The following is a 23,687-nucleotide window of genomic DNA, read 5'->3' as shown; positions in this document are numbered from 1 at the left end:
TCTCGGGTCACCACAACCTCCGTCTCCTGGATTCAAGCGATTCTCTTGCCTTAAGATTATAGGCTTCCGCCACCACGCCCGGCTAATATTTTGTATTTTTAGTAGAGACAGGGTTTCACCATGTTGGCAAGGCTGGTCTTGAACTCCTGAGCTTGTGATCCACCTGCCTCGGCCTCGCAAAGTGCTGGGATTACAGTCTTGAGCCACGGCGCCCAGCCTTTATTCCTTTCTTTGGCCTCAATTTTATTGTTAAAAGATAGTGGGAAGGGCCTGATTTTGAAATCATCCTGGAATTAAGGTAGGAGGCCTTGTATAAGCAGTTCATATGTATTTATTGAGTGGGTACCATGTGCCAATATGATACAAGATGTGAAGGACACATGAGTTGGGAAAGGCGTGGGGAAATGCATGCTCACACTGCTGGTGCGAGTGTAAAAGGTACAACCTCTTTGTAGTGCTATTTGGCAGTATATACTCTTTGACCCAGCAACTCCACTTTTAAGTATTTATCTTACAGATACCCTCACACATGTATGAAATGATTTATATACAAGATATTCATTATAGCAATATTTGTAATGGCAAAAAGAAACAAAAGTTAGATGGGGGATTAAATAATTATGTTATTAAGTAATACTGTTTTAGTACACGTGTGTAATGAAATAATGTCCAGTCATTAAAAATAGTGAGACAAAGTCTGGGTGCAGTGGCTCACCCCTGTAATCCCAGCACTTTGGGAGGCTGAAGCCGGAGGACTGCTTGAGACCAGCCTGGGCAACACAGTGAGACCCTGTCTCTACAAAAAAAAAAGTAAAATATTAGCCAGGCATAGTGGCACGTGCCTGTAATCTCAGCTATTCAGGAGGCTGAGGTGGGAAGATTGCTTGAGCCCAGGAGGTTGAGGCTGCAGCGAGCTGTGATTGTGCCACTGCACTCCAGCCTGGGCAACAGAACAAGACCCTATCTTAGAAAGAAAGGAAAAAAAAAGGACAACTCACAACTCTATGCCCTGATGTAGAACCATCTTCAAAATATGTTAAATGAGTGTGGCATACTATGCTTATATGCAATTGTGTGTATTTAATGGCTTCCTAAGAAAAAAGGAAAAAACTGATACTAGTGATTGCCTTGGAGGAGGGTAACTGGGAGATTACTTTTGCAACTTTTAAATTTTATACCACGTACACCTGGTATCTATTTTTAAAAAGCCATTGTCATGCCCTAGACGAGTTTAGTCAGGCCCTAGTAAGAAAACCTTGTAAGACATACCAAATATGGGGTAATTACTGGCTTTATGGGAAGATTGATTTCAATGCGAAACTCTCTGTATGCAAGTGAACTGTCCTGATTGCAATGCTAAGCTCTCTTCAGGCAAGTAAGTTGGCCTGATTTGCCTGTTAAGTTGTATGGGGCAGGCAAATCTGAGTGTCCAGAAGGCAGACCTTCAACTCTTAGTTTCCCGCCTAGGGAGAAGGCACGGAGCTAAAGTGGTTTCCAGAACGTGTCTGTTGTGGCATGAACACCAAGGAGCTGTGGGTGAGCTTCCCAGGCTCAAGGTCAGAAGGTCTGGGTTGGAGTCCTGCCCCTGCTACTTGCCAAATATGTGATTTGGGGCAGGTTGCTTAATCCCTGAAGCCTCAACGTGTTCATCTAGAAATGAACATTACAGGCCGGACGCAGTGGCTCATGCCTGTAATCCCAGTACTTTGGGAGGCCGAGGTGGGCAGATCACCTGAGGTCAGGAGTTCGAGACCAGCTTGGCCAACATGGCAAAACCCCATCTCTACTAAAAATACAAAAATTAGCCAGGTGTGGTGGCAGGCAACTGTAATCCCAGCCACTTGGGAGGCTGAGGCAGGAGAATCACTTGAACCCAGGAGGTGGAAGTTGCAGTGAGCTGAGATTGTGCCACTGCACTCTAGCCTAGGCAACAGAGCAAGACTCTGTCTTAAAAAAAAAAAAAAAAAAGATTACAGTACCTGGCCCACCTCCCTCATGCTACAGCCTCACTGTAGTGAGGCTCAAATGAGATAGTGCCCATGAACACTCCTGTAAACCATGAAGTATACAAACACCAGGTGTAATAGACGCTGTTAGGTACCTGTGAGACCAGCAGGCTAGAGCAAGAGATGCTAATTAAAAAAGAATTAAGGTGAAGCAAAGATCTTTTCCCTCTGCCAAATAACTTGGCAAGAATTGTAAAATTAGAAAAGTAGACCCTTAGTAGTTTGCTAATCCTCTGACCCTGCACAAATGATCTCACCCTTTAGACCCGTTCTCTTATTTGCAAAATGAGAGGGGCTCTCTGGGTGATTCCTGTGGTCCCTTCCAGTTGTAGCATTCCGTGACAGTGTGGCATTAACAGTAATTCCCATCTTGGCTGAGATGGATGAGTCATACTAACTGAAAAGTCAAAATATGAGGAGGAAGTCTCTTTACGTATGAGAATTTTCCTTGAGCTAGAGACTCAGAGCCTCTGGAGGGGAGATGAGAGAAAACATTGCCACCACCAAGAAGGGAGACGAAGGATGTATAAAGAGAATAGAGATGTATTTACTTTTTTTTTTTTTTTGAGACGGTGTCTCACTCTGTCGCTCTGGCTGGAGTGCAGTGGCGCAATCTTGGCTCACTGCAAGCTCCGCCTCCCAGGTTCACATCATTCTCCTGCCTCAGCCTCCTGAGTAGCTGGGACACAGGTGCCTGCCACCACGCCTGGCTAATTTTTTGTATTTTTAGTAGAGACAGGGTTTCACTGTGTTAGCCAGGATGGTCTCGATCTTCTGACCTCGTGATCCGCCCACCTTGGCCTTCCAAAGTGCTGGGATTACAGGCGTGAGCCACCGTGCCCAGGCGAGATGTATTTACTTTTTGTGTGTTCTTGCCACCTCCATAGCCTCCTTTGCTTTCAAATGCCCACTTGGGCTGGGCCTTTGGAAAATAGATTTAACCCTTGTTTATTGGAAGGATATTCACACAGTAGGCCAGTTATACACTTTATGGCAGTTGTTACCTCCTTTGTGAGGTCTTTCTGTGCAGATTTAGTGGCATCTCCTCCATGCTGCCTGGGCTTCTACTTCTCATCACTTTGTCTGATAACTCAGATCAGAGACTGTCTCTTACTCATCTTTGTATCCCTGGCACCTGAGGAGTGGTATTAGATGGTTAGATGGATTAGTGATCCATTTAGGGTATTTACACTAATCTTGTTGATCTTGACCACCACCTTTATAACCACCACCATTCTAGAAGTTTTAACTTTTTCTTTTTTTTTTTTTTTGAGACAGTTTTGCCCTTGTCACCCAGGCTGGAGTGCAATGGTGCGATCTTGGCTCACTGCAACCTCTGCCTCCCTGGTTCAAGCGATTCTCCTGCCTCAGCCTCACGAGTAGCTGGGACTACAGGTGTGTGCCACCATGCCTGGCTAATTTTTTTGTGTTTTTAGTAGAGACGGGGTTTCACCGTGTTAGCTAGGATGGTCTTATCTTCTGACCTTGTGATCCACCCGTCTCAGCCTCCCAAAGTGCTGGGATTACAGGCGTGAGCCACCACACCCAGCAAAGATCTATTTTTTTTTTTTTAAGCTAAGTGTTTTATACATGTAATAATATTGTTAATAAAATGTATCTAAAATTCATACCACCAGCACACACGGTCTCTAGCTAGCAGCAGTAAATGGCATTTAGTACTTTCTTAGCCCCCAAACCTGGATGACTGACTGTACTGACTTATTACTTTTAGCTATTTGTGGGTAGTTACATCTGAAAATTGACCCAGGCACAGTGGCCCATGCCTGTAATCTCAGCACTTTGGGAGACCAAGGCAGGAGGATCAGTTGGGGCCAAGAATTTGAGACCAGCATGAGCAACATAACAAGAACCACATCTACAAAAACTAAAGATTAACCAGGCATGGTGATGCATGCTACTTGGGAGGCCAAGGTGGGAGGATCACTTGAGCCTAGGAGTTAGAAGCTACAGTGAGCTAGGAAGGTGCCACTGCACTCCAGCCTGGGCCACAGAGCAAGACTCTTATCTCTTTAAAAAAAAATCTGAAAAGGACCCCAAGGATTGAACTAATAATTTATCTTTACAAATGCAGGACCAAAAGAGAGGGTCAAGGATCAGCTGGGGAGTTTAGAAGTGGCAGAAGTCTCTGGAGAAGCCCTACGGTGTGAATGTGCTAGAGTATGTGTGCCCATCCTCACGGGGGACTCCCTTGGAGGAGGAGGGTACGCCAGCATGGGCAGCAAAGCTGTTTGACCTCAAGGTGGAGATCCGAGCCACCTGGTTAGTCCCATGCCCAGTTAATTTCTATGGAGGTTTGGTAAAGTAGGTTAGGGAGTTGGATCCAATGTTCCTGAAGGTTCTGTTGGTAATATGGCAGGGTCAGTCAGGTCAGGAGTGGGGAGGGTTGGATCATTCTAAGGGCAGTAGAAGACCTAATCCCAAGGGTGAGAATTTCCTCTCCTGTGGAGGACAGCATTTAGAACTCAGTACATACATGGCTGGTTCAGAAATGGGGAGGAGATTAGAAAAATTTATCCTAATGTTTGCTTGTCAAACCCAGCCATTCTATCAGCAAAGTAGTGAAACCCTAACGTAAGTCCTTTGAAGCCTAGCAGCAGTATCCTACTCAAACACAAACCACCAAAAAAAAAAAAAAAAAAAAAAAAAAACCTCCTTGGGGACCCAGATGTGAAACCTCTCTCATGGAAAATTCAGCACCATGTGCTCTTTGTAGCAGGTAGGATCACCTGCTGTTTTGGAAATTAACTTTTTTTCTGACATATTTTTGACTGAACTCTGCATGTGCCTCTTGAGAAAATAATCCAAATTCTTGCTTTCTTCACTTTCCAGTTTTGCTTTATCTTTGCATCATGCTCTGCAGTTTACAGACAAGCATAATGGGTAAGAGTTCCAGTAAATTGGCTGGATCATATTTCTTAGACTGAGTCATGACTGAGGAACTTGTTTGGGAACAGGAAGCAGCCCATGAAAACGTCTGCACATAGTAACCTGCCAGATTGAAGAAACTGGACCACTTTTAGTGGAAGGATAAAAGGGTAGAAAAATGGTTCTATAACTCAGGGAATGGTAATTTTGTGAACTAGGGTTTTAACTTGTTGAATAATTCGTCTTTGTGTGTATTTGGGCTTTTTTATGCTGTTAAAAGTCTCTAGTTTTTCAAGATAAGGGAAAGGAAAACTTGGATTCGTGGTAACTGTTGCTACCTCTTAAGTGTCTCTGCTGATGTATAAAACATGTTGCTCGGCCAGTTTGTTTTTTTTTTTAAGGCACTGTAGTTACATAGAAATAAACCTGGCAACATTTCCATTTGGCCTAGACGACTGTAAGGCCCCTTTTGTCTCCAGTATTCTGTGGTTCTGTATTTTAATCACTTACTTTACAATTATTGTAGCAACACAATCAAGATAGCAAATCAGTCTAGTAAAACCAAAAGTACTGGAATGTGGGCAAATAGAAAGAATGACCTAGAATTCTTGCTGAGAAAACAGTTGGCGTTGCTATATTCTTCTAATGCAGTGTGAGAGAAGCCACAGAAGTAAATAGGCAGGTAAATGTTTATGAAATGTAATAGTCATCAGCAAGATGTATTTTAAAAACACATCTGCTTGGTGTCATTTTGCTTTATTTAATAAGGATTATGACTGCAAGGTAGAAATTTGTAAATGAAGATCTCTGTTGTTTTGTTTTGTTTGTGCTTTTGTTTTAAGACAGGGCTGGAGGGCAGTATGTGATCATGGCTCACTGCAACCTTCATCTCCTGGGCTCAAGTGATCCTCCCACATCAGTTTCCCAAGTAGCTGGGACTACAGGAGTGTCCCATCATGCCTGGCTAATTTTTTAATTTTTTTGTAGAGTTGAGGTCTCACTATGTTGCCCAGGCTGGTCTCAAACTCGTAGACTCAAGTGATTTTCCCACCTCAGCCTCCCAAAGAACTGGGATTACAGGTGTGAGCCACCGTGACTGGCTGTTATTTTATCAATTCCTCAAAATTCAAGCATGCCCTCAAATGTTTTTGCAGCCTCATATAGCTCTTAATTTGGTTTATATTCATCCAGATGGTAGGATATGTTTCATGTTCCGCCTGGTTTTGTTAGAAATACTTGGGCAATGTCTATGGAAAAAAAACATTGAACCAGATTTAGCTTTCAGGTAAATAATGTAATCACCTGGGAATAATATGAAGAATGAAATGAAAGAAAGAAAAATATAATCGAGTGTAACTTAGACTCTGAATGCTGGTAACTAAGATTTGGGATGAAGGAGGGATCTCAGGGGAATAACGTTAAGATTTTTTTTTAATGGAAATACATGATTTTAAGAAGGAATAACTTAAGACATTCCAACTTTATACTACATTAAAGTAAAAAGAGCAAGGATCAGTTTTCTCTTTGGAGCAAGGCTCAGTTTCACTTACTGTTGAGAGTAGTGTGTATAATTAATTTTTTTAACAGTTTATTGATGAAATTTATTTTTAGAAGGAAATCTCCCACCACCTTCCTGTCATTCTCAGGGCAAGGCAGAGGGTAGGAGAGGGAAGGGAGACTCGGGGGAAATGGGAGGTGCAAGCCTTAATTAGACATTTGAGTGTTTAAAAGAAACCGTTTTACTTTTCATTTCAAATACTTTGTCTCAGTTTACTGAATAGCTTTAATTTAGGACAGGGATTGTGTTATCTTTTCTGATATTTTGGATCATCTAAGCATGATAAATGCTGGTTTATTCAAGGCACTAAAATTGACTTGCAAAAGACATATTTATATGGAGTCTGCGTTCAAGTCCTTTCTTCTTTGTTTATCCTGGTACAAAGATGTTTGTTTTAAAGTGGTATGAGTTAATTGTCCAACTTCAGATTTCCCTAAATGTGTAACAGATTACGCAGTTGGCAAATGATGATATATATTTTTTAAACATGAATATTTCCGTTAGGCCAGATGGTGATTTAACATGAATTGTCCAACATTTGTGTTTCTTATCAAATTGTCTTCTTTTGTCTAAGCCAAGCTAGCAACATAATTTGGAACACACTCAGGAATCACTAAAGAACAAGAGCCAAAAAAATTCAGACACCAAGTGGCAGACGGCATTTGCTCCATATGCGATGCAAAGGCTCCCGGCCAGTGCTCGCCTGGCCCTTGGGAAGCTTTCTCACCCATTGTAAGGAAGTATCTGTGGAGTGCTGTGTAGCCCATCCACCTGCTTTCCTCTCTCTACTCAAACCCTACTTATCTAACACTTGGTACTGTGGCCTTCCTCCTTGGGGGACTTGCACTTCCTCAAAGCCCTGGATTTCTGTGCAGAAGAGCAGTTTTGGTTCTTCCTTAGGCACTTCCTTTCCTCCTGTCCGGTGTCATGTTCTTGTTTGTTATGGGCTCCACCCAGACGATTATTTCCTCTTAGATGATGTGTGAGCCTTGCAGAGAGCTGGGTCATTTGTGGAATAAATCATGTGCCCAGTCACACGGCTCCTTACAGGAAATGGTCGCTGCATATTAGGTTAGCACAAAACACAGTAGTGAACTTGTGGGCCTCCCCAACAGTGAGTCTTCAGTTAACTTCTGCTGTTTTTTTTTTTTTTTTTTTTTTTTTTTTTAACATAAAGCTTTGAATGTTTCGTACAGTATCAAATCTCTGCAGGATTTTGCCCGCTGAAACAGATGTGAAAATCTGAGTAGCACAGAGTTTGACATTAAGGCCATAACAATAAACCCATTGTTGCTACGTTCTAAATTTGATCAAGATGTCTGTTTTTGGGAACCCAAAACAGTTGCTTCAAATTTAGCTTTTTTCTTTTATGAAGCAGTTTTTTTTGGGGATCTCTCATAGCAAGAAAAAACATTACATAAACTTTTTTTTTTTTGAGACAAGGTCTCACTTTGTTACCCAGGCTGGAGTGCAGTGGCACGATCTTGGCTCACTGCAGCCTCGACCTCCTGGGCTCAAGCAGTCCTCCCACCTTCGCGCCCCCAAGTAGCCGGGACTACAGGCATGTGCCACTACGCCCGGCTAATTTTTGTATTTTTAGTAGAGACAGGGTTTCTCCACGTTGCCCAGGCTGGCCTCGAACTCCTGAGCTCAAGCTCCAGATCTGCCAGTCTTGGCCTCCCAAAGTGCTAAGATTACAGGTGTGAGCCACCGTGCCTGGCCACATAAATATAAACTTAAAAATACACAGGAAAACCTTTCAGAACACTTTGAAACCTATTTTGGTCCTATTACAATTGCACTGAATGCCCCACAGCCTAATGAAGAGCAATTAGATGTTGTCATTTGGTGACATTCTTGGTGGAGACAGTAAGCTAGGGCCACAGGAGCTGCTTAGTCTCCCAGGGTCCAGCATTGTTTCAGATAACGTGAACAGGATGCTCAAGAGCTAGTCTAAATAATGCTTCATGGCTTATTTTTCCTGTTTGTTGATAAGGATTCATAAAGGTGTCCTTTTCTGGTCATGTCAGGAGAAATTCAAATAAAAAACATTGAATTGGTTTGGAGTTGTCCATTGAAGGGTGCTCACAGCAGGAATTGAGTGGCAATTGAGCGTGTGTGTGTATGTATATAAACATTTATGTTAGAGTATATGCTAATGTATATGGGGTGCCCACTGCCGTCACCACCCCCCCACCAACAGTAACAAAACCATCAATAGCAATATCCACCAAAACTTCTAATTTGCTTATTAATTTGCTTTATTATTTGTAAATAATTCAGAATCTCTCTGAGATCAAAATCCTTTTTTATTACAACATGTTAATAGTAGTCTAATTCAGACCTGCCCTGAGGAAGAACCAAGCAATGAAGCCGTCCATGATTTTAGAAGTTAATTGACTTATTCTTTCTGACCATCTAGATAGTCCCAGTACTATTTTAGGCTCCTCCTAGTTAGGTCCACTACCTCATTATTATCTATTGGCCTGGACTTTGGTCTCACTTATACAGCAAGTAGTAGAGCCTATCACTGTCGACATGTAAACATTTGCATATTTTACATTTATAGAGATACTTTTCACATGTCTCATTTGATCCACTAACATCTGTATGCTTGGACGATGGAATAATTAAACTATGTATAGCTAAAACCATCTAAACCCTTCAAATATTATCATCTGATGGGAAGGAAAAGGGGGAAAGAGGAAATTAAATATAGTTATTTCAATTCTTGGCATGATTGACACTGACAATTAAAGAGTAAATTCCATTCAGTATTTTCTTCCAGCTCATGAGGGTTGGCTGTAAGGATACTTTGCAAGTCAGATTTGTGGGCAGATGTTTGCAACCTAAATTGCTTCAGTTGCATGAAAAAGTCACAACCTTTTACTGATTTTCATCCTGGGATCTCTTTAACAAGGAAAAACCTCAGGCCCAGGAAGTCTGGGGTAAGTGAGGCAGGGATGTGTCAAAGTGCACTTTTCCCCAGGTGCAGGGACAAGTATTTGAGTTTCTTTTATTGACCTTGCAAAGAGCTTTGCACACTTTGCACATCAGTTCTTGAGACGGGTGGGAACATGGACTGCCTGCTTTATGGAGTTCAATTAAGATTGCAGGATCATGCATTCCTTTCATTTTTGGTGCTAGTACCTAGAAGATGGGAATATATTGAACACTTAATACTTTGCTTGGGGAGGTAGCTCCAGTTTGCAGAAAGTCTAGATAGGATACTCTGCTATATATCTAGTTTTACTGAGAAGAAAGGGCCCAAGCTATTTTTAAAGAATTTTAAAGTCGGTTTCTCAGCCTGGCGTGGTGGCTCACACCTGTGATCCCAGCACTTTGGGAGGCCGAGGGAGGCAGATCACTTGAGGTCAGGAGTTTGTGACCAGCCTGGCCAACATGGCGAAACCCTGTCTCTACTAAAAATACAAAAATCAGCCAGGCATGGTGGCACGCACCTGTCATCTCAGCTATTGGGGGGGCTGAGGTGAGAGAACTGCTTGAACCCGGGAGGCAGAAGTTGTAGTGAGCTGAGCTTGCGCCACTGCACCCCAGCCTGGGCAACAGAGTGAGACTCTGTCTCAAAAAAATCAATAAAATAAAGTAGGTTTCTCTATACCTTGGAATTTTCTATCTCCCACGATAACCTTTGGGTAAACATGTCCATCAAAATGGAAACAAATCAATTTTTAAAATAGAAATTATTCTCATGTCTATTTTAGTGGGAATCCCCCTGAGAAGATAGCCATGTATGACTGAATGCTCTGTGGTTGCTATTTTGTTGTTCTTGGCCAGGAAACTGATCTAGGTGACATACTTAATCTGACCTGCAGACTGGCCACTTCATACTACCAAGATTCCAAAGCAAAGTATATATACAGTCGGCCCCATGTAGCCTCTGGTTCCATGATGCAACCAATGGCAGATTGGTTGAAAAATATTTGGAAAAAGGCCAAGCACAGTGGAGTGGTTCATGCCTGTAATCCTAGCACTTTGGGAAGCTGAGGCAGGAAAATCACTGGAGCCCAGGAATTCAAGACCAGCCTGGGCAAAATGGCAAGACCTCATCTCTACAAAAAGTAATTAGCTGGGCTTGGTGGCGTGTGCCTGTAGTCCCAGCTACTTGGGAGGCTGAGGTGGGAGGATCATTTGAGCCCAAGTGAAGGCTGCAGTGAGCCATGATTGCATCACCACACTCCAGCCTGGGTGACAGAGCGAGACCCTATCTCAAAATGAGTAACTAAATAACAAAATTTCAAAAAAAAAAAAAAAAAAAAAAAAAGTGGAAAAAAATGAAAAAACAATACACAAATAAAATACAGTATAACAACTATTTACACAGCATTTACACCTTATTAGGTATTGTAAGTAATCCAGGGATGATTTAAAGTATATAAGGGGATATGCACAGGTTATGTGCAAATGCCATGCCATTTTATATTAGTGTAGGCTCATGGCTAATAAAGCATGAACCCGACTGAAGCTGCCTGGGTATGTGTCCTTGTTCAGCCACTTTCTGGTAGTATCTCTTTTTTCTTAACCTCAGTATTCTTATAACAGGGATGTTTTCTCTGTATAAGGCTGTTTTGAGGAATAGTTTCTATATGTAAAGTACTTAGAACAGTGCGTAGCATATGGGCCGGGTGCAGTGGCTCACGCCTGTAATCCCAGCTCTTTGGGAGGCCGCGGCGGGCGGATCACGAGGTTGGGAGATCGAGACCATCCTGGCTAACACGGTGAAACCCCGTCTCCACTGAATATACAGAAAATTAGCTGGGAGTGGTGGCGGGTGCCTGTAGTCCCAGCTACTCAGGAGGCTGAGGCAGGAGAATGGCGTGAACCCGGGAGGCGGAGCTTGCAGTGAGCCAAGATCCCGCCACTGCACTCCAGCCTGGGCGACAGAGCGAGACTCCGTCTCAAAAAAAAAAAAAAAAAAAAAAAAAAAAAAAAAAAAAAGTGCGTGGCATCTAGGAAGCCCTTAATAGATACTGCCTTAAAAATAATTAGGTATTTCCTAGTGAGGTATACCTAACTACAAGTGCTGTTTTAACTATGCCTACTCTGTGTGCTTTACACTATATATTGTTCAAGGCTAGAATAATGAGCCCCATGAGCAGGGTTTCATAGCATGTAAGATTCCAACACCAGCCTTCAGTCATGGGTACAGGTGGCCTGTGCCATCCAGCTAGCTGTGCTGCCTCCAGACTGAGTGGCCTGCTCCTCCTCCATTGGATAAAAATAGCCTGACTCTTCACTGAAACCACCACCATGTTATTTGTGTCCTTGGGAAGCTGAAAGTAATAGAGCTCTAAGTCTGGCATTGCCAGCTGTCAGCAGAACTGAAATGCAAAGTGCGACATGTGTCTACACTGTACCCACTGGCCTCCAGGTCGCAACTCCCATTCCCCCATCTTGATTTTTTTCCATTCTCAAATTCATTATTTCCCCTATAGGTGACTGTAGAATAGAAACAGATTTAGATTTCCTACCTATTTAGATTTTTTCCATACTAAAATTACAAAGCAGAAAAACTGCTATTGACACATTTTTGGTTAGGAAAATCTGGATGTGGTTCCTATGCCTAGCCTAGTCATATAAATTCTCTCCTCATGTATCTCTGTGTGTGTGTGAAACAGGGTCTTGTCACCCAGGCTGGAGTGCAGTGGTGCAATCACAGCTCACCATGGTCTTGACTTCCTGGGCTCAAGCAATCCTCTCACTTCAGCCTCCCTAATAGTAGGGACTACAGGCTCACATCACCACATGCAACTAATTTGTTTTGATTTTTGGTAGAGACAGGTGTCACTATTGTGCCCAGGCTAGTAACTCCTGGGCTCCAGCAGTCCTCCTGCCTTGGCCTCCCAAACTCCTGGGATTACAGGCATGAGTCACCAAGCCTAGCCTCTCCTCATCAAAACCATTCCCTCTTTGCAAGATTCTTCCTATGTCTTAAAACTTAATACCTTTAATCCTTCCCTGGAGCCATAGATTGATTGATTGATTGATTGATTGATTGATTGATTTATGAGGCAGGGTCTCACTTTGTTGCCCAGGCTGGAGTGCAGTGGCACAATCATAGGCTCACTGCAGCCTTGACCTCCTGGACTCAAGTGATCCTCCCACCTCAGCCTCCTGAGTAGCTGGGACTACAGGTGTGCACCACCACACCAGTTTTGTTGTTGTTGTTTGTTTTTGTTTTGGTAGAAACAGGGTCTCTCCATGTTGCCCAGGCTGGTTGCGAACTCCTGGGCTCAAGCAATCCACCCGCCTCAGCCTCCCAAAGTACTGGGCTTGTAGGCGTGAGCCACCGCACCTGTCCCTGTCTGCTCTTTTTTTTTTTTTTTTTGAGATGGAGTCTTGTTCTGTTGCCCAGGCTGGAGTGCAGTGGTGTGATCTCGGCACATTGCAACCTCCACCTCTCAGGTTCAAGCCGATTCTCCTGCCTCAGTCTCCCAAGTAGCTGGGATTACAGGCATGTACCACCACGCCCGGCTGACTTTTGTATTTTTAGTAGAGATGGGGTTTCACCATGTTGCCCAGGCTGGTCTTGAACTCCAGACCTCAGGTGATCCACCCACCTCGGCCTCCCAAAATGCTGGATTACAGGCATATAGGTGAGCCCCAGAGATAAGAGTAGCAAGCAGTGATGAGGAGAAGATAATCAATGTAGTGTAGGAAAGATGGAAAGAATGGTGACATTTCACAACTGCTAGATTGACACTTTAACTTGGGAGTTATCCCTCTATAAACTGGATATTTGCTGAGCAAAGTTTAAAGAAAGCTCCATGTATTCAGTAATGTTTTCCAAACCCCACTTCTCATAAGTCAGTGGCTTAGAGTGCTTGCTCTAATTTCTATATTGCGTTAAACAAGGGTGGGATTTCTTTTCATTCAAACCATTTGTGACTTTGCCCTTTAGTGACCTCTACCATCACCCTATCATTAATGATCCAAGTGATTAGAATGGATGGCTATGTGTTTGTAGGTTGTTTGTTGTCTTTAATGAATAGATTCATTGAATGGAATTAACTGTGCTCTTCTAGAACATTGGATCTGTGTTCTCATTTAGATTGTATTTGTAATCTCCCCACTCCCCACCATCAACAGTGGCATAATGTGAATTAATATATGTGGTATCTGCCATTTAAAAACCATGATCTCTCTCCTTCCTTTTTTTGTCTTAAACATAGGACATGGATTTGATTGACATACTTTGGAGGCAAGATATAGATCTTGGAGTAAGTCGAGAAGTATTTGACTTCAGTCAGCGACGGAAAGAGTATGAGCTGGAAAAACAGAAAAAACTTGAAAAGGAAAGACAAGAACAACTCCAAAAGGAGCAAGAGAAAGCCTTTTTCGCTCAGTTACAACTAGATGAAGAGACAGGTGAATTTCTCCCAATTCAGCCAGCCCAGCACATCCAGTCAGAAACCAGTGGATCTGCCAACTACTCCCAGGTAGAGTACTCCATTCTTGGGAAAGTTATGGCAGGGTTTAAGGAAACACTGACCAAGGAATTAAAGTATCTGGATTTGAGTTCCAGCTTTGCCTTTCTTTTACTTAACCTTGTCAAATCTACCTTCCAACCTCAGCCTCCTGATGAGTCCAGTACCCAACCTACTAATCTTAACAGAGTTATTGTGAGGATTGGGAAGACATAAGTTACACAAAAGAGTTTTGTAAAGTATAGAAACATCCTGTAAGGATCAAGTAGCAGCAACAGAAGTAGTGGCAGGAGAACCAAGTAGTGGGAATTACTGGCGTTACTGTGTGTGGCAAGCACTGTTTTAAGAACTTAACATATACTGACTGATTTAATCAACACAAGTATATTAATTAGGTACCATTATCCCTATTTTATCTGCGATGAGCAACTGAAGCTGAAAAAAGGTTAAATAATTTGCCCAGATCACTCAGAAAATTGGAGGAGCTAAGATTTGAACCCACGTGGTCTGGTTCAAATTGTGTACCAAAGTGATCTCTGCAATAAGATAAATATTTACCTAACTTGATTATATTTTATGAACATCAAGTATTGAATATTTTGCTTGGCAATGGAATATTTAACCATTTTTGTCTTCCTTTGTGTCATTCCCTTTTATCAGGTTGCCCACATTCCCAAATCAGATGCTTTGTACTTTGATGACTGCATGCAGCTTTTGGCGCAGACATTCCCGTTTGTAGATGACAATGAGGTGAGGTATAAAATAACCTGGTTAGGAGCAAAACTCCCTAACTATAAAATAACAATCATATTCTACGTAACTCCCGTCAATGAGTCTCCATTTAAAAGAATAAAAACAGTTTTAGGAGGAAATTTTTTAACCAAGGAAATACTCTGTCAAGGAAACCTTAGCCTATAGATAACTTTACAATTAAGAAAAAAATAATAAAAAACCTTCACACAATACAAAACCAAAACCATTTACTATTGCATAGCCAGAAACATGGACAGCATAACCATGGAAACAAATAACTCATTTGCTGCAAGTATCTAAGAGGTCTTGGTGAGTAAAAAGCCAGCTGGGCAATAAACGAAGACTTCTTCAGTTAACAGTTTTAATAAATCGGTTTTATCTGGTACCACTGTGCTAGATATTATATAAACTAAATCCTAAAGATTGTGCGTACTCATTTTAAAGTTTACTTTCAAATGCGTAGGCTGAAACAATTAGGCCAGCAAATAGTAAATTTGAGTCAGTGTGGTAGGAAAAAAAGATCTGTTTCATTATTTACAAAGGGTCATGACTGGTTAGTAAGTAGCGAGACACGGAACTGCAGCTGATTCCATTTTGTATTGTGGTGGTGCCTTAGAGCTTACTTATCCCCTGTTGGTGGAAGACTCATAAATCAATGCCTTATCAATTTTAGGTTTCTTCGGCTACGTTTCAGTCACTTGTTCCTGATATTCCCGGCCACATCGAGAGCCCAGTCTTCATTGCTACTAATCAGGCTCAGTCGCCTGAAACTTCTGTTGCTCAGGTAGCCCCTGTTGATTTAGACGGTATGCAGCAGGACATTGAGCAAGTTTGGGAGGAGCTATTATCCATTCCTGAGTTACAGGTAACTAAAATAGAATGTAATACTGAAGATATTATTTTATATTCAGTGCCTTTAGTCATTCTGATTATTTATATGCCACCTATTTATAGGAAGGATTGGAGGGTGCTATTAAATTAGTCATGAGTACTGCCCATACTAGTTAAATGGGTTGGATATCTTGAGGATAGAATGTTATAAACCTGATGTCTGATCTGGGAACTCTGAAAATAATACATATGCTTAGGCATAAATACATATTGGAAGTGAGAATTATCTCTAAATTATAGAGAGAATAAATTATAGAGATAAGCCTGAAGATAATGTGGGTAGGGAGTTTATCTAAATTTATCACGTATTATCATGGATTAACTTTGATTTATATAGTATAAACTTCTTTCCCATGCAGTGTCTTAATATTGAAAATGACAAGCTGGTTGAGACTACCATGGTTCCAAGTCCAGAAGCCAAACTGACAGAAGTTGACAATTATCATTTTTACTCATCTATATCCTCAATGGAAAAAGAAGTAGGTAACTGTAGTCCACATTTTCTTAATGCTTTTGAGGATTCCTTCAGCAGCATCCTCTCCACAGAAGACCCCAACCAGTTGACAGTGAACTCATTAAATTCAGATGCCACAGTCAACACAGATTTTGGTGATGAATTTTATTCTGCTTTCATAGCTGAGCCCAGTATCAGCAACAGCATGCCTTCACCTGCTACTTTAAGCCATTCACTCTCTGAACTTCTAAATGGGCCCATTGATGTTTCTGATCTATCACTTTGCAAAGCTTTTAACCAAAACCACCCTGAAAGCACAACAGAATTCAATGATTCTGACTCTGGCATTTCACTGAACACAAGTCCCAGTGTGGCATCACCAGAACACTCAGTGGAATCTTCCAGCTCTGGAGACACACTACTTGGCCTCAGTGATTCTGAAGTGGAAGAGCTAGATAGTGCCCCTGGAAGTGTCAAACAGAATGGTCCTAAAACACAACGAGTACATTCTTCTGGGGATACGGTACAACCCTTGCCACCATCTCAGGGGCAGAGCACTCCCGTGCATGATGCCCAATGTGAGAACACACCAGAGAAAGAATTGCCTGTAAGTCCTGGTCATGGAAAAACCCCATTCACAAAAGACAAACATTCAAGCCGCTTGGAGGCTCATCTCACAAGAGATGAACTTAGGGCAAAAGCTCTCCATATCCCATTCCCCGTAGAAAAAATCATTAACCTCCCTGTTGTTGACTTCAACGAAATGATGTCCAAAGAGCAGTTCAATGAAGCTCAACTTGCATTAATTCGAGATATACGTAGGAGGGGTAAGAATAAAGTGGCTGCTCAGAATTGTAGAAAAAGAAAACTGGAAAATATAGTAGAACTAGAGCAAGATTTAGATCATTTGAAAGATGAAAAAGAAAAATTGCTCAAAGAAAAAGGAGAAAATGACAAAAGCCTTCACCTACTGAAAAAACAACTCAGCACCTTGTATCTCGAAGTTTTCAGCATGCTACGTGATGAAGATGGAAAACCTTATTCTCCTAGTGAATACTCCCTGCAGCAAACAAGAGATGGCAATGTTTTCCTTGTTCCCAAAAGTAAGAAGCCAGATGTTAAGAAAAACTAGATTTAGGAGGATTTGACCTTTTCTGAGCTAGTTTTTTTGTACTATTATACTAAAAGCTCCTACTGTGATGTGAAATGCTCATACTTTATAAGTAATTCTATGCAAAATTATAGCCAAAACTAGTATAGAAAATAATATGAAACTTTAAAAAGCATTGGAGTGTCAGTACGTTGAATCAGTAGTTTCACTTTAACTATAAACAATTTCGTAGGACACATTTGGGCTAGTTTCTGTGTTAAGTGTAAATACTACAAAAACTTATTTATACTGTTCTTATGTCATTTGTTATATTCATAGATTTATATGATGATATGACATCTGGCTAAAAGCAAATTATTGCAAAACTAACCACTATGTACTTTTTTATAAATACTGTATGGACAAAAAAATGGCATTTTTTATATTAAATTGTTTAGCTCTGGCAAAAAACAATTTTAAGAGCTGGTACTAATAAAGGATTATTATGACTGTTAAATTATTTGTTTGGGATTCCTTTGAGTTTATTCACAAGTAGTATTTTCCATAAGATAATCATCCTTTTAATTTAGATGTTTTGCATTTTCACAATGTTTTATTTGAAAATATAAAAATCATTTTATACTAAATTTCTAGTACCAGGGTTACAGAAAAATAAAGTATATCAAGAGGATACTTTGCCTCTTCAATAGCAAGTACATCTAAACCCAAGAAAATGTTATACACTGACGTGAAAGCATTGATTCATTTATTTCCATCAGTAGATATACGCCCACTATACACTAGGCACAGTTTGAAGTAGAAAGGACAAAACCAATATCCCTGCCCTGGAACTTGCATTCTAGTGAAGGGGAGGTAACAAGCATACTCCACTATGTTAGAAGGAATTGGATGGGGAAAACCAGTAAAAAGCATCACAACTTAAGGCTGTAAATGGGAAGAGCGTTACTGAAGTGGCAACATTTGACGATGGAGGGGGGAGAAGCCGTTCTCATAGCCAAGAACACTGTAGACAAGACACAGCGGGTCCAAAGGTGGAACCACATTTGAGAAAAAACAAGGACAATGTGGCCGAAGAAAGGGATGGTGGTGGAATATGACAGCCTTGTAAGTCTACATAAGTGAGGTGGGGAGCTAATGGTGCTGTTCAGCAGTAACATTCAACTTTTTTTAAAGTTCCCTCTGGGGTTTGTGACTGCTGGCAGTGGCTGCCTAGCTTTCTGGTAAAGGAGTGCAGTTAGTGGCAGGTGGCTGTACCAATCCGGATGGAGGAGAAAGAAGCTGGGCTGGTCAGTACAGTGGTGGCAGCTGGACTGACCATTTCTGCTGCAGGTTTTGCAAGCCAGGAAGCACATATAGCCTGAAGTAAATGAGGATTTTCAAAGTCTACCAAAATCTGCCTTCAGCGGTGGCTATTAGAAAGGTGGGTTTGAACCCAAAATGACAAAATGGGAAGCAGCAATATTACCTGTAAGCCTTACTGCCACGAAGGGAAAATAAAAGAGATGCTCGGTAACAAGTATGATCTTAAATCGCCCAAAGAAGGATCTCCTTATATAGCAACGCAAATCAATGAAGCTAAGGATTTACTAGGTCAAGCCCCAAAAAAAGAAATGTATGATGAATTTTAGCTTCCTACTACTTTTTATGTATATAAATATCAACCGTTTTTTTTTTTTTTTTTTTTTGACGGAGTCTTGCCCTGTCGCCCAGGCTGAAGTGCAGTGGTGCAATCTCAGCTCACTGCAACCTCCACCTCCCGGGTTCAAGCGATTCTCCTGCCCCAGCCTCCTGAGTAGCTGGGATTACAGGCGCGTGCCTCCACGCCCAGCTAATTTTTGCATTTTTTAGTAGAGATGAGGTTTCACCATGTTGGTCAGGCTGGTCTCAAACTTCTGACCTCGTGATCCGTCCGCTTCGGCCTCCCAAAGTGCTGGGATTACAGGCGTTGAGCCACCGCGCCCCGGTTGAGTATCAACGTTCTATAAAATGCCTCAGAGCTACAACTTTTAAAGTTTCCTCTGGCTTGTATGTTGAGAACAGTATAGAGGGTAAGGATGGGAGTAGGGAAACCGATTGAGAGGTTCATGCATTGTGATGGTGGTTTGGTCCAGGGTGATAGAAGTGGGTAGTCAGGGACATCGGATTCTGCCACGTCTCAGAGAACTAAAAAGATTTTCTGGTAGAATGGATTTGAGTCAGGAAGGTTAACATCTTTAAGAATTGAGTTGTCCAAAGATGGAGAAGACAGGATAGAGGGAGACCCAGGTGGGAAAATCAGTTCCTTTTTGGACATACTGAGAGATCTATTAGACGTTTAAACTAGAGTGCACAAAAATAAGTTCCCTCAAAACCCTTTGAAAATCTGCATGCTAATGAATCATTCAGTTATCGATTATTTCCTCACCTAAGCACGTTTCACTTGTTCATATTGTTTTGCCTTTTTAAAGTGAGGAAATGGAGATTCATTTAAGTATGTTTAAAATAAGCACTGCATGTGTTAACTATTCAGTGAAGACTCCTAGAAACCCATTAGGAGCGATGTAGTGTTAGAAATCCTGTCCCTGGAACCAGACTGCATGGGCTTGCTGCTAATTCCTAGAATGACCTTTAGTAATTCACTTTAGTTTTTTTTTTTTTGTTTTTGTTTTTTTTTTTTTTGAGACAGTCTGGCTCTGTCACCCAGGCTGGAGTGCAATGGCGCTATCTCGGCTCACTGCAAGCTCTGCCTCCTGGGTTCAGGCCATTCTTCTGCCTCCTCTTAAGCGTATTTTCTCATTTATAAAGCAGAGTGGTACTTAGTGGGTCACCCCCACAAAAAGCACTGCGCCTAGCTCATAGTAAACATTGCATAAATGATAGGTGTGTCAGTTTCCTTTAGTCTTGTATTATGCTTTTTGGCTACAAGTGAATCCAAATTAGCTTACAAGAGAATTTCACTGCTGGGATTGAAAATGACTTCAAGGACTAATGGATCTAAGGGTTCAAATGTGAAGATTTTGTGTTCTTCTTCTTGAGATGGAGTCCCACTCTGTTGCCCACAATGGAGTGCAGTGGCACAATCTCGGCTCACTGCAACCTCCACCTCTCAGGTTCAAGTGATTCTCCTGCCTCAGCCTCCCAAGTAGCTGGGATTACAGGTATCCGCCACCCGCTGGTTTTTTTTTTTTTTTTTTTTTTTTTTTTTTGCATTTTTAGTGGATACAGGTTTTCACCATGACGACCAGGATGGTATGGAACTCCTGACCTCAAGTGATCCTCCTTGGCCTCCCAAAGTGCTAGGATTACACGCGAGCCACCACACCAAGCCAAATGTGAACATTTTGGGTCCTGAATATTTTTCACGTGCTATCAAGGAACTTCCTTCCTCTGATGGTGTGGTGATGGGGAATGTTGGGAGAAGACATCACTTTTCCAAACTCAGATAATCCCAAGTCTCGAACAAACTATATTCTTACACCAAATTGTGAGTGGGGAGATGGTGGCAAGAATCTCAGCAGCAGCCCTATCTGGAGCACCTAACACTGACTGGTATTTGAAGGGAGAAGAGCATTGCTGGGCAGACAAAAACAGACATTCTTTGGCAGTAAACTTCAAAGTATTCTGACCAATTCATACAAAGTAACTGGCCATAGAAACTTATGGTACCTAAAAATACTACAGTGAAGTATAAAACATTGTGAGAAATTATAAATTTCAAATAACAAATCCCAACTATGCCATGACTAATAAAACCAAGTGTTCATTTCTCTTAATTTGCATTTGCGTTGAGAGCTTTATACCTGTGCTCAAATTTGACTATTAAACTGTAATTGCACAACACTTTATATGAAAACCTATCTTCTTGCCAAGATTTCCCAAGTTCCTGTTTTTGAGGGGGGCACTGCTCAAATGTTTGCCATATCCCTATTTGTGACTAAGCTTCAGAATACATACATTTAAACATACCTACCAGGGTGCTTTGTCTTCAGTTGATGCTGTTTAACACCTGAGAACTGGAAAAAAATTAAAGACTAGAAAACTTCAATCCTATATTGGGGTGGCGGAGGGGGGAAGACATTGGCATAACTTTTATCACCCATTAGAATTTTAGGTATGCTTCAGGATATCCTTGTAGACAGTATCCCAGCATTACCAAAATACTATCTTTAGGGTCCATAAGACAGGTGCTAGGTTAAGTTCTTTAAGCTATTGAATTTAACTTTCTGATTGAGGGAGAGGATTATAAATCCATTTTACCAAAAAAAAAAAAAAAGAAAAAGAAAAAGAAAAAAGTGTGTCTAAGTGTGTGTGTGGGGGAATCAGGTTAAAAACAGGAGTTCTTAACCTGTATAGTTTTTAGGTCTGAGAATTTTGATGGGAAGAAACTTTCTTCTTCATTTTTACTTCATTTCCTTCAATATTCCAGGCAACAAACTACTGGTATTTCACTGTACTTGGCTTAAAGTACAATTTAAACCACATTATCAATTATGCATCAGAACTTCAATGTTAGAAATCAGACCCACCATTAGGCCTAATTTAGTGTTTCAAGTACATTAAGTCATAAACTTAATATTTTGGTAATTATTTTCATGTAACATTTGAGTAATCTCACCTGCATCTCATGCCATGTAAAAATCAACATTCTAAGGGGCCTGCTGGAATACCAATCTGCCAGAGAGCATGGCATTAAAAGGAACCAAGTAACCTGCCCAAGCTCACAAAACTGCTTTTACATTCTGTATTTACATTTCTTACTGATAAAATCTGACCCAAGAATCAGAGTAACAAAAAACTACGAATTACATTTTCTTTCAGTACCTATTGAGAGTAAGACCACTGACTTCAAATAGACAATCCATCAGAATTCTTTTGATATAAAGGATGTAAGTTTACTCAGCATTTACCGAACAGCATAGTTAATACAATTTAAAAATTAAGTTACCTGGAGCCTCCAGATACAGCTAAACATTTTACACAATTCCTTTACCATGACAAGTCCTTTAATTAGTGGCTATATATATGGATGTAGTCAATGAAACTCTTCCATATATTTTAAGGTATTTTTAAGCTGTCAACATTCTTGTGTATACCCTTCACCCAGTTACTATTTCTTTACCAATAAAAGTTGAACAGTATGGGTTAATTCCCATTTCCTAGCAAACGTTCAGAACTGTGCACAATGTACACTTCAACGCACCCTTGCCATTACCTGGTGTTAGGGTCTCTGAAAATGTGTTAAGCTTAAAATGGCTTTTACCTATTACCACCTTACATCCCCCTAAACCTTGGCATTGTAGTGTATTCAATCCAAAGTTAAAAATCAACCCAGTGTATCCAATTTTTGCAAAAGAAAACAATCTTTACATTTACTATGTTTGTGACGCACACATGCAAACTCAAATTTTATCTCATTTCCTATTTTGCCGTTTATATAACAATATCCCTTTACTGTGAGAAAACAAGGGTAAATATACTTTTGTTGGAAATAAGTCCACACTCGTCCTTTATTATTCCAGGACCTAAGTATTAAACTGAAATTATTAGACACGCCATTCTTTTTTGAGACGGAATCTCGCTATCACTCGCTATCAAGTTGGAGTGCAGTGGTGTGATCTCTGCTCACTGCATGTTCCACCTTCTGGATTCACGCCCGTCTCCTGCCTCAGCCTCCTGGGTAGTGAGACTACAAGGTGCCCACCACCACGCCCAGCTAATATTTTGTATTTTTTAGTAGAGATGGGGTTTCATCATGTTAGCTAGGATGGTCTCAATCTCCTGACCTTGTGATCTGTCTGCCTTGGTGTCCTGAAGTACTGGGATTACAGGTGTGAGCCACCATGCCTGGTCTAGACATGCCACTCTTTAAGATTACTTAACTGCACAGAATATGAAACCAGTGTTTGAATACAAGCAAAATGAGTTTGCATTTAGTCTAACAGCTAGCCAAGAACCCTCATCTGGCTTCAACTTATAAAGTATTTCACTTGAAAAAATTATATTGGGAAAATGCTTAATAGCTATTAAGGCTAGAAATCCAAATACACATGTTGTAATTTCAAAAAAAAAAAAAAAAAAAAATCATCAAAGACCTAACCCCATAAATGAATCCAGCAAAAGATGATCATTACCCACATCATCCTTACCCTTTTCCTCTTCGGTTAAACATCAGTGTAGTTTGAGACTACAAAATTTCCTGAAAGGTTTTCCCCAACTTACTTTCACCATATAGTACTGAACCACTCCACTGCCTCTCACAAGAAACTAGGGAATTCCAACATCTGAAATGCCCTTTCCCTCCTAGCAACCAAACTTTTTCTCCTAGTTTGTTTCTATTCACTCACTCGTTTATCCTTTTTTCCCTCAAAGGTTCAGATGCCTCACATGTATCACCCAAATACCTAATACATTGTCAAGACCTAAACTATTTTAGGCAACAAGTGCTGATAACTTTAAAAAATATTTTTTCTTCCATGCTTATTTCCCATATAATAGAATTCACATCTTTTAAAATAACTGATAAAGGCTCACTCCAAGTTTCCTGTTGTTTTATTACTTACTGGTAAAATAACTCAAAATATTCACCTATAGTGTTTAAGTC

General features: G+C 40.9%; 1 protein-coding gene and 1 pseudogene across 8 annotated transcripts in view; both read left to right on the top strand.

Annotated features, from left to right (window-relative positions):
* The window catches only part of NFE2L2 (nuclear factor, erythroid 2 like 2), a 35,683-nt gene extending 18,077 nt beyond the window's left edge, over positions 1-17,606 (top strand). For 4 of the 8 annotated variants that reach the window (XM_025405400.1, XM_025405403.1, XM_025405402.1 and 1 more), the window contains exons 2-5: positions 13,644-13,910; positions 14,559-14,648; positions 15,325-15,516; positions 15,902-17,606. In XM_025405400.1, coding sequence (XP_025261185.1) covers positions 13,644-13,910; positions 14,559-14,648; positions 15,325-15,516; positions 15,902-17,128 — 1,776 coding nt within the window. In that variant the 3' untranslated portion in view covers positions 17,129-17,606. The remainder of the gene's footprint in view (positions 1-13,643; positions 13,911-14,558; positions 14,649-15,324; positions 15,517-15,901) is intronic. The other 4 variants (XM_025405406.1, XM_025405407.1, XM_025405404.1 and 1 more) reach the window with 4 other exon arrangements.
* A 763-nt stretch (positions 17,607-18,369) lies between these two features.
* Positions 18,370-18,735, top strand: LOC112635852 (annotated as a pseudogene).
* Positions 18,736-23,687: the final 4,952 nt, after the last annotated feature.

This window comes from Theropithecus gelada, chromosome 12 (assembly GCF_003255815.1).
Source record: "Theropithecus gelada isolate Dixy chromosome 12, Tgel_1.0, whole genome shotgun sequence".
In the NCBI taxonomy this organism is placed as follows: domain Eukaryota; kingdom Metazoa; phylum Chordata; class Mammalia; order Primates; family Cercopithecidae; genus Theropithecus; species Theropithecus gelada.
This window is presented reverse-complemented; position numbering and strand designations above follow the sequence as displayed.